The sequence below is a fragment of the Equus caballus genome, chromosome 1 (assembly GCF_041296265.1).
Source record: "Equus caballus isolate H_3958 breed thoroughbred chromosome 1, TB-T2T, whole genome shotgun sequence".
Taxonomy (NCBI): Eukaryota; Metazoa; Chordata; class Mammalia; order Perissodactyla; family Equidae; genus Equus; species Equus caballus.
The window spans coordinates 18,463,119-18,475,153 of NC_091684.1; the positions used below are offsets into that span (position 1 = coordinate 18,463,119).

The 12,035-nt window shown below is 36.4% G+C and overlaps 1 protein-coding gene across 1 annotated transcript in view; it reads left to right on the plus strand.

Moving 5' to 3' along the window:
- Positions 1–12,035, plus strand: part of CCDC186 (coiled-coil domain containing 186) — a 55,006-nt gene that overhangs the window by 13,876 nt on the left and 29,095 nt on the right. Inside the window, exons 4-5 of the mRNA XM_001495540.7 lie at positions 6,141–6,269; positions 11,174–11,386. Coding sequence (XP_001495590.2) covers positions 6,141–6,269; positions 11,174–11,386 — 342 coding nt within the window. The remainder of the gene's footprint in view (positions 1–6,140; positions 6,270–11,173; positions 11,387–12,035) is intronic.

A 12,035-nucleotide genomic window follows, 5' to 3' on the forward strand; every position in this document is an offset into this window, starting at 1 on the left:
TCTTTCTGAGCCGCTTTTTTTCTGTGGACAGGATTAGAAGCAGTCTAGCCTTAAAAGTCTTTTCTTGTGTCTCATCTTTTCACAGAAAGCAATATAATGAAAATAACAGTAAACAATTGGTAATAATATAATAAAAAATTGAACCAAATTTCACTTACTTATGCTTGGTATACTTAACGAACCTTTACACAGTTGGAAGGTGACTGTATGTGTAAATTTTGCATATTTAATCCTGGTTTTTATGTGCTCTAGAGCCACCACATGTAAACCAAACTTAGAATTTTAAAGTGTGAGGGAGCCTTGATAATAGGCTGAATCCATATTTTGGTAGACAGATCACTCCTGATGACCAGAAACTTCAGGCTGAATAGATGGGAGAACCAGAGATGTTCCTTTCATGAGCTTGGTAGTGGTTGTGCCTTTTTAAGAGAGAAAATTGTATTCACCTTGCTTTTGCTAGCCAGTACAGTAGGATTTTCTTCATTTTATCTCTAGATCTGCACCATTCAATATGGCAGCTAGTAGCCACATCTAAGTATTGAGCACTTAAATAGTGGCTGGTCCAAATTAAGAGGTAGAATACACAGTTAATTTCGAACACTTAGGACAAAAGAAAGTAAAACAGCTCAATTTTTCATGTTGATGGCATGTTGAAATATTTTGGATATATTGGGTTTAATAAAACATGCTATTTATTTCACCTGTTTCTTTTTGCTTTTTAAAATGTGGCTACTAGAAAATTTGAATTACACATGTAGCTTGTATTTCTATTGGAGAGTGTTGGTCTAGATCATTTTGTCATGAGGAAAATTAGTACACATGTACTATAAGCTAACATAGAGGGTTTTTTAAACAGCTTTATGGAGATATGATTTTTTAGGTTCCTTATATAGTTCACTCATTTCAAGTATACAGTTCAATGGTTTTTAGTTGTGCGATGTTTATCACAATTTTAGAATATTTTATCACCCAAAAAAGAAACCCTATACCCATTGGTGGTTACTCTTCATTTCCCTCCAACCCCTCTCCTCTCTCCTTCCCAAGTCTTAGGGAACAACTAATCTACTTTCTGTCTCTATATATCTGCCTGTTCTAAACATTTCATGTAAGTGGAATCATACAATACGTAGCCTTTTGTGTCTGGCTTCTTTTACTTAGCATGATGTTTTCAAGGTTTCATTCAAGTCGTAGCATGTATCAGTACTTCATTTCTTTTAATGGCCGAATAATATTCCATTGTATAGATATACAACATTTTGTTTATTCTTTCATCAGTTGATGGATATTTCAGTTGTTTCCATTGTTTGGCCATTATGAATAATGCTGCTATGAATATTCATATACAAGTTTTTGTGGGGACGTATGCTTTCATTTCATTTGGGTATATACCCAGGAGTGGAACGTTGGGTTAAATGATAATTCTATATTTAACTTTTTGAGGAACTGCCAGACTGTTTTCCAAAGTGGCTGGACTATTTATATTCCTGTCAGCAGTGTATGAGAGTTCCAGTTTCTCCACATGCTTGCCAACACTTAGTGTCATTGGACTTCTTGATTATAGCCTTCCGAATGGGTGTGAAGTGGTATCTCATGGTTTTGATTTGCATTTTCTTAATGGCCAGTAAAGTTGAACATCTTTTCCTGTGCTTGTTGGCCATTCATATATCTTAGATAGATACTTCTGTAGAAATGTCTAAGTCCTGGGCCTATTTTTAAATTGTTTTTTGTTGTTGTTGAGTTATGATAGTTCTTTTTATATTCTGGATTATAACCCTTTATCAGATATATGATTTGCAAGTATTTTCTCCTATTCTGTGGGTTGTGTTTTCACTTTCTTTCTTTTTCTTTTCTTTTTTTTTGAGGAAGATTAGCCCTGAGCTAACTGCTGCCAATCCTTCTCTTTTTTCTGAGGAAGACTGGCCCTGAGCTAACATCCGTGCCCATCTTACTCTACTTTATATGTGGGATGCCTACCACAGCATGGCTTGCCAAGCGGTGCCATGTCTGCACCCAGGGTCCGAACCGGCGAACCCTGGGCCACCAAAGCGGAATGTGCACACTTAACTCCTGCGCCACCGGGCCAGCCCCTGTTTTCACTTTCTTAATGGTGTACTTTGAAGCACAAAAGTTTTAAATTTTGATGGTATCCAATTTATCACTTTTTTTCTTTTACTGCTGGTGCAATTCATGTTATATGTAAGACTCCATTGCCAAATCTAAGATCATGAAGATATACCCCTATGTTTTCCTCTAAGAGTTTTATAATTTGTCTTTTATATTTAGTTCTTGATTCATTTTGAGGTAATTTTTGTATATGGTATGATGTAAGGGTCCAACTTTACTCTTTTGTATATGGCTATCCAGTTGTCCCAGAAGCATTTGTAGGAAAGACTGTTCTTCCTTTGTTGAATGGTCTTGGCATCCTTGTTGAAAATCAACTGATACATGGGTTTATTTCTGGCCTCTCAATTGTTTCTTTGATCTGTATGTCTGTCATTATGCTGGTGCCACACTGTCTTCATTGCTATTGTTTTGTAGTAAGTTTTGAAATTGGTAAGTGTGAGTTCTTGAATTTTGTTCTTTTTCAAGGTTGTTTGGCTAGTCTCAGTTCCTTGCATTTCCTTATGAATTTTACTGTCAGCTTGTCATTCTACAGTGAAGCCTACTGGGTTTCTGTTAGGGGTTACATTGAATCTGTAGATTCATTTGGGGAGTATTGCCGTCTTAACAGTAGTAAGTTTTCCAATTCACAAATATGAGATATCTTTCCATTTATTTAGATCTTTAATTTCTTTCTAAAATATCTTGTAGTTTTGAGAGTGTAAGTTTTGCACTTCTTTTGTTAAATTTATTGCAAGGTAATTTATTCTTTTTTATCTGTTTGTTTGTGAGGAAGATTGGCCCTGAGCTAACATCTGTTGCCAATCCTCCTCTTTTTGCTTGAGGAAGATTGTTGCTGAGCTAACATCTGTGCCAATCTTCCTCTCTTTTATGTGGGATGCCACCACAGTGTGGCTCGATGAGCAGTGCTAGGTTTGCGCCTGGGATCTGAACATGTGAACTCCAGGCTGTTGAAGTGGAGCACACAAACTTAACCACTATGCCATAAACCCAATTTATTCTTTTTAATGCTATTGTAAATGGAATTCTTTTCTTAATTTCATTTTCAGGTTGTTAATTACAAGTGTAGAAATAATTGACTTTTTAATATTATATCCTGTAACCTTACTGAACTCATTTATTAGTTCTAAAAATTTTTTTTGTGAATTTCTTAGGATTTCCTGAATACAAGGTCATGTCATCTGCAAACAGTTTCACTTACTTCTTCCTTTCTAATCTGGGTGCCTTTTATTTCATTTCCTGCCTGATTGCCCTGCTGGATCCTCCAAAACAATATTGAATAGAAGTGGCGAGAGTGTGTATCTTTCTCTTATTCCTGATCTTAGGGAGAAAGCATTCAGTCTTTCACCATTAAGTACAGTGTTAGTTGTGGGTTTTTCACAAATGCTCTTTATCAGGTTGAAGAAGTTTCTTTCTATTCCTAATTTGTTGAGTGTTTTTATCATGAACATGTGTTGTATTTTATCACATGCTTTTTCTGCATCTATTGAGATGATCGTGTGTTATTTGTTGTTCTCTTGGTATATTGTGTCACACCAATTGATTTCCAGGTGTTAAACCAGCCTAGCCTTACTAGGATGAATCTGTTTTGGTCGTAGTATCTAATTCTTTCTATATATTGCATGATTGGTTTGCTAGTATTTTGTTGAGAATTTTTCCATCTGTATTCATAAGAGAGATTAGTCTTGTAGCTTTCTTTTCTTGTGATGTCTTTGTCTGGTTTTTGTGTCAGGGTAGGACTGACCTCATAGAATGAGTTGGGAAGTGTTCCTTCCTTTTTGGGGGGAAGAGTTTGTGAACATTTGGTATTAATTCTTTAAATATTTGGTATAATTTACCTATGTAGTGACCTGGGCCTGAATTTTTTTTGTGGGTAGTTTTTTATTTTTTGATTCCTAATTCAGTCTGTTTTGTTGTTATAGGTGCATTCAGATTTTCTATTTCTTCTTGATGCTTTTTTGGTAGTTTGTGTCTTTCTAGGAGTTGTCCATTTCATCTAAGTTAAGTTGTTCATGGTATTCATTCATAATTCTTTTTATTTCTGTAAGGTCAGTATGTCCCTCTTTCATTTCGATTCTAGTGATCAATCGAGCTAAAGGTTTTTCAATTTTATTGATCTTTTCAAAGAACCATTTTTTGTTTTGTTAATTTTTCTCTATTTTTCTATTCTCCATTTCATTAATTTCCTCTCTAATCTTTATTATTGCCTTGCTCTTGCTGGCTTTAGGTTTAGTTTGCTCTTATTTTTCCAGTATCTTAGGATGGAAGTTTAGGTTATTAATTTGAGATCTTTCTTGTTTTTTAATATAGGTGTTTATAGCTATAAATTTCCCTCTAAGCACTCTTTCAAATGCAGCCCGTAAGTTTTGGATATGTTGTGTCTTTATTTTCATTCATCACCTAATTTCCCCTGTGATTTCTCCCATTGGTTATTTAGGTGTTAATTTTTACATATTTGTGAATTTCTCAAATTTCTTTCTGTGTTAATGGGTTCTGCTTCCATTCCATTATGATTGGAGAAGATACTTTATATAATTTCAATATTTTAATTTATTGAGATTTGTTTTATGACCTAGCGTATGTTCTATCCTGGAGAATATTCCATATACACTTGATGAGAATGTATATTCTGCTGTTGCTCAGTGGAATGTTATCTAGATGTTTTAGATCCAGTTGTTTTATAGTTTTGTTCAAGTCTGTTTCCTTGTTAATCTTCTGTCTAGTTTTGTCTGTTATTGAAAGTGAAGTACTGAGTCGCCAACTATTATTGTTCAACTGTTTATTTCCTCCTTCATTTCTGTAAGTTTTTGCTTCATGTATTTTGGTACTATGTTTTTAGGTGCATATGTATTTATAATTTTCGTATCTCTCTTCTGGATTGACCCTTTATATCACTGTGACATGTCCCTCTTTATCTCTAGTAACATTTTTTATTTTAGTCTATTTGTTTGGTATTAATGTACCCACTCCTCCTTTCTTATAATTGCTATTTGCATGATATATCTTTTTCTATTCTTTTACTTTCAGTCTATTTATATCTTTGAATCTTAAGCAACTCTTGTAGATAGCGTATTTTGGATCTTATTTTTTATTTCAGTCTGACAATCTCTGTGTTTTGATATGGTTATTTAATTCACTAATTTACTGTTATTATTGATTGTTGGATTTGTGTCTCCCCCTTTTTTTTTTTTTCCTTTGTCTCCCCAAAGCTCCCTGGTACATAGTTGTGGTTTTTTGGTTTTTTTTTTGAGGAAGATTAGCCCTGAGCTAACTGCTGCCAATCCTCCTCTTTTTGCTGAGGAAGGCTGGCCCTGAGCTAACATCCATGGCTATCTTCCTCTACTTTATATGTGGGATGCCTACCACAGCATGGCGTGCCAAGCAGCACCATGTCCGCACCTGGGATCCGAACCGGTGAACCCTGGGCCGCTAAAGCGGAACGTGCGCACTTAACTGCTGCATCACTGGGATGGCCCCCATAGTTGTGTATTTTTTGTTGTGGGTCCTTCTAGTTGTGGCATGTGGGACGCCACCTCAGCATGGCTTGATGAGCAGTGCCATGTCTGCACCCAGGATCCAAACCAGTGAAACCCTGGACCTCTGAAGCGGAGTGCGCAAACTTAACCACTTGGCCTCGGGGCCGGCCCCCTTTATGTCTCCCATTTTTAAATTTTCTATATGTCTCATGTCTTTGTTCCCCTAGTCTTCCTTTACTGCTTTCTTTTATGTTAAGTGAATATGTAACATTTAAATTTCTTTCATGATATTTTCACTATATTTTTTGAATTATTTCCTTAGTAATTGCTTTAGAGCTTAACATCTATCTTACCAGAATCTGCTTCAGATTTATACTAACAATTCTGATGAAGTATAGAAACATTGCTAACATTTGATTTCTATGCTTGAAGTGTATTTACTGTGTTCTTTATTTTTATTTACATTGTTTATATTTATTTTTGAGGTATTGGTGGTCTGTTTGATACAGCTATAAAAATTATCTGGAAATGATTTTTTTACAGTTAGAATCAAGAATAGAGGAACTTAATAAAGAAGTTAAATCTTCCAAAGATAAGCTAGTAGCTCAAGACATTGCAGCTAAAAATGCAGTTCAGCAATTGCACAAAGAGATGGCTCAGCGGATGGAACAGGTATTTTTCAAGTTATTATCATTATTAACTTTCTGATGACTCTTTCTTGTTCATTAAAGTAGACTAACCCTGTTAGACAGTTTTGGACAACAGTGGCATATTAGGAATAAGTAATTTTATTTCTGTAAAAATTAAACTTTTAAAAAAATACTAACACAATACATAAATGCATGCTAACTGCAAAAAAATATTTAGTAAATTAAGGAAGCGTATAGAATAAACGATGAAAGTCCCCCTTCATCTGTCCTTCTCGCTTCCTGCCTCCAATCCCTTTACATCCTGTTCCTTGTTCCATAGCTAAAAATTGATACTTTGGTTATGTGTCTTACCACAGATGCGTATATAAATCACACGTGCTTATGTGTACTTATTCATATACTTTTTTCCCCTACTAGATTGGAATCTTACTGTATGTCTTTTCTCCTGTTTGTAACCTGCTTTTTTCCCCTACTTAACATACTTTGGTAATCTTTTTGAGTTAATATATATGTTTTTGAAAAGAAGTGATTTTAAACAGTGCTTTATTATTATTATTATTATTGCTTGAACTCCTTGAGGATGGGATCTTATTCATCTTCTTTTCTGTATCCACAACACCAGCACCAATGCCTGACTAACAGTCAGTCCTCACAGTGAATTGAAGCCAAAGGGGTTAACTGACTCCTTACACTCTGAATGAGATGGATCCAGTCCTTTATACCTTAAAGCTACTACCATAAGTGGCTTTCTGGAAGAACTTTAAGAAACAGAATATCTTCAACCTTTGTTTCTGTTGTTATTTTTTAAGATTTTATTTTTCCTTCTTCTCCCCAAAGCCCCCCAGTACTTAGTTGTATGTATTTTCTAGTTGTGGGTCCTTCTAGTTGTGGCATGCGGGACGCTGCCTCAGCGTGGCCTGATGAGTGGTGCTAGGTCTCCACCCAGGATCTAAACTGGTAAAACCCCAGGCTGCCAAAGCAGAGCGCACAAACTTAACCACTCGGCCATGGGGTTGGCCCCTATTTCTGTTATTCTTTACTATGTACTGCCTCTTAGCATTGGAAATGTGTTGTGTATTTAAAACTCACACTATCGGTTCTCAAACCTTTAATACTAATTGAAGGGAAATCTAGAGGATAAGACGTTAAGAAGTTGTTGGTTTTAGTGGACCCAAACATAACTTGGTTAGAATCACGTAGTGAGCTTTTTAAAAAAAATATTCTTCAGAGATTATATTTTAAAATAAAAACAAAGTAATAGTAACGTGCATGCTAACAGTTCAAACAGTAAAAGATAAATCTTCCGCACCGTTTCTCCCATTCCCCCTGCCCAGAGACGACCACTCATGCCCAGTCCCGGTGTATCCTCCCACATGTTTGTTGCATAGACGGGCATGCATATATTCCCTTTCTCCCTCCTCCTTACCTCTTCTTTTTGACAAATGGCAACACACTACACTCGCTACTGTGTATCTGTTTCCTCCCTAATGAGGAAAAGTGTAGGTGAGGTTAATAATAGTAGCTAAGGTAATGAGTTGCAAGCTATATGCCTTCCCATGTGTAAAACACTTGACAGGTATTAACTTATTTAATATTCACAACAACCCTAAGAGATGGGTATTATTAAGTAGATTTTGGAGATTGTTCCATTTAGTTATTTATAGATCTGCTTCGTTCCTTTTTTCTTCTAACTTTTCCTCTCAACTTTTTAATTTGAGAGTTTTCAAGCCTGTAGAAAAGGTAAAAGAATAGTAAAATGAACGCTTGTTTACCCTTCACGTAGAGTCACCAAACCTGGTCAATTTTATTTAGAAGTGGATTCCTAGCGTGTGTGTGCACTTGTTCATGCACACAAACGCATATTCTCCCCAATTTAGTTTTCCAGCTTGAGTTTTCTTCATTTCTCAGACCAGGTAGGTAGAATGAATCTGAACCTCATGCTTACAGGAGGATAGGGTTGTGTTATAAACTCTCAGGGACTTTATAACGTGTCCCACTCATCCCCCGTGGCCTGGTATTGGTAAAAGAAGGTTTCAGACCTTCCTACTTCCTCTTAGATTTTTTGGCCATGGGGATTTCCCATACTTTCTTGTGAACTCAAGTGTACATTAAAAAGATGTTCGTTCTATTTCTTCTAAAATTTTTGGTGTTTTGAATGGGGAGGGTTTATCTGCTGTATTTCGAGAAGCAGAGCTAGTTAGATGTTACCTTAATTTTAACTGACTGTTGAATCCTATTAACTATCTTATTCATACTTTTAGCTTCATCCAAGTCAACGATAAACATCTTAAACCGGTCAAATCCAAAGACTTTACTGACTTCTCTTTCTTTATCTGTGCTGTAAATGGACTGACTTTCTACAGAAGCTTAAATAGTAGTCGCTGTGTTATCTCATTTAATATTCCCAATGATTCTATGAAATGGGACATAGAAATGGAAACTTATAACACCCCAGGTTGTTCCTTTGCAGCTGACCCATGGATGACTGAGTAACAGGACATTCTTGTGAACATTCCCTGCTGTAGTCAAGAACCTCATAATATTTTACTGCATCTATTGTAATTGTCTTTTTTCTGTTTTTTCTACTTCTTGTCTCTCAACTTCAATGAAACTTTCATGCTACCACCAGTTATCTTACTAAGACACACATTTAATAAAAGGTTCTGATCTATAAATATTTCTTCAGCTTCCCATTGCCTGTAGGATAAAATCTCAAATTATGAGCATTACAAGAGAAGCCCTTCTTGCTTTCAAGATTTAATCACTACCTCTCTTTCTGTTTTATAACTACTTCCTCCCCACTCCAACCAACACACCAAGTTTAAACCTTACAAAATGACTTAATATCCTCTAAATATATCATGTATTTTATACTTTTAGGCATTAACACATGATAATCACTCTACTTTGAATTTCTTTCCTTGACTAACTCCTTGTGTTCTGTTGAATCCTACTTAACCTTCAATGTCTAGCTCAAGTATAGCACCTTGTCCAAGTACAGCATCTTTCACCCTTAATGCCGGCTCTTCCAGGGGAACGTTAATATTTTTGTCTTTTCAGAGAACTTTGTACATTCATTCACTAGAAATTACATTGGATCATAATGTTTGTTTATGTGTTGTTCTTACTAAGTAGTGAGCTCTTCCAGGACAGAAGCCGTGACTTGTTCTTCTTTGTGTTCCCAAAAGCTAATATGATATCTGAGCATTAAGTTTTCATGAAACCAGACTTCTTTTAAAGTTGACGTTACCATTAATTGTTTTTTTCTAAGTACAGTTATTCAATTACCTAAAAGTCTAGCTAATTCTGTTAGCCAATTCCAGCACAATTTTCTCAATCCTTGTTCACAAGCACATTGTCAAATCCTTAGGGATCTCTGGTTTCCCTATTCCAATGTTTTCCTTAATTTTTCTTGAAAATTAGTAGGCTATTTCAGTGGGGAAAAAAAATCCCAATTGGATGACTAAAAAAGTACTTACGTATATGTTTAGTATTCTGAGTGTTTACTAGATGTACTTATCAGCTGTACCAGAACTTCATGAAACTTTGTCGTAAAGACAAAGCTCCTAGGCGTCATCAGAGCACAGGAGCTTTTCCTACACTATGCCCTCTTCAATTCAGTTATAGTATCAGTTGGCATTTACCACTAGATACCATTCAAAATCCCTAAAGTTTAAGATTGCAACTTCACGTTTGCAAACCATGAATTTACTTAAATTAAAGGCTATCTGTAGAAGTTTTCGTTGTATGAAATTTCAGAATATGGAGTACCAGCTTATACTGAGTGAATTTTAAATGGGTATATAGGTGTCACACTTAATCTAATTAGGTATTTCTTATTAAGTGCAAAATACTTTAAGAAGCTTTTCATATATAGGAAATCAAATGATCATTAATTAGTATATTGTTACTTTTTTTGTTTCTCTCTTTTTTTTTTTTTTAAAGATTGCCACCTGGGCTAACAACTGTTGCCAATCTTTTTTTTTTTCTGCTTTATCTCCCCAAACCGCCCCCTGTACACAGTTGTATATCTTTAGTTGCACGTCCTTCTAGTTGTGGGATGTGGGACGCCACCTCAACGTGGCCTGACGAGCGGTGCCACGTTCGCGCCCAGGATCCAAACCCTGGGCTCCCGCAGCAGAGTGCACGAACTTAACCACTCAGCCACGGAGCCGGCCCCTACTTGCTTTTTTTGAATGAACTAAGGTTATAGATTTTAGAAATTGTCAGCCATTCAATCAGGGTTCAGGCAGAAAACAGGAACTGATTATTTGAGGGAGAATTTAATAAAAAGGCTCTTTACTCAAAGATATGGGCAAGATTTAGGGAGTCCAGCAAGGGAAAATGCAGGATTCTGGGTCTGCTGGAGGAGGTAGTATCACTCTTTGGGCTAAAGGAATAAGGATAAGATGCAGGTAGTGCAACCTAGAGAAGGTAGTTGTTTAGAGAGGGCTCCTGACTGGAGTAGTGGCCTTCAGCCATCCTGTGGTGACTCTGGAAGAGCAACATCCCACTTTCTGCCTACCCTCCTGGTCCTCTGCCTAGTGCTCCCTGTCGGCTGAACCCAACTGGAAGTATGAGGGTAGGAAACTTGTTGATCTGGTCCCTGAGGGTCATCTTCCTGGAGCACAGGGGTGGATGGGAACAGTGGGAGAGTGGATCTGGAGGACTAAACAGAAAAGAGCAACCATTCAACCAGAGTAAAAGGAATGGGAAAGGGTAAAAGCAAATATTAGTGACTAATTTATTTATTGTATCATTTCTGTATAATTTTGAATTCTTCCTTTCATTTTAAAATTTCATGAAACAGGTCCTGGGAATGTTACGCAAAAACCAAGAAATACGTTGGTAATATTATACAAAAATATTATTTATTTTGATTTTCAAAAAATATTTTTTGTTAATGCTAGATTTTTTTTTTCAAAGGCCAATAAGAAATGTGAAGAGGCACGCCAGGAAAAAGAAGCAATGGTAATGAAGTATGTAAGAGGTGAGAAGGAATCTTTAGACCTTCGAAAGGAAAAAGAGATACTTGAGAGAAAACTTAGAGATGCAAATAAAGAATCTGAGAAAAACACTAACAAAATTAAGCAGCTTTCTCAGGAGAAAGGACGATTGCACCAGCTGTATGAAACAAAGGTATAGCTTGCGCTCTCGTACTGTATTTGAAATTTGTTCTCTTTGCTTTCTCTTATTTAATCAAGTAATCATAACTTAACATGGTTAAACTACTATTAGACATAAAGTTGTTTTAATTATTTTGCCTTCTAAGAACGTGAATGCTTTAGTAATTACAGTGTCTTGTTACCTGTCTGCAGAAAGTGTTTGCTGTGAAAGGTGAGACACTGACACATGTTGTTCGTTAGATAACTTTTTTTTTTCGGGGGGGGGGGGGGTGGGGAGATTAGCCCTGAGCTAACATCTGCTGCCAATCCTCCTCTTTTCGCTGAGGAAGACTGGCCCTGAGCTGACATCCATGCCCATCTTCCTCTGCTTTATATGTGGGATGCCTACCACAGCATGGCTTGCCAAGCGGTGCCATGTCTGCACCCGGGATCTGAACCAGCGAACCCCAGGCCGCCGAAAAGTAGAACGTGTGCACTTAACTGCTGCGCCACTGGGCTGGCCCCTAGATAACTTTTTCTTGATAGATTTTTTTTAAAACTTTCTTTTAAAATCTGTATGTTGAAGAAATGAGTTTGTGTCTCAAGGGAAGATTTTATTTTGGTAAGATATATGCATAGTAGTGTCAAAATATGAATAGTTTTTGAGCCAGAAGTATAATTTG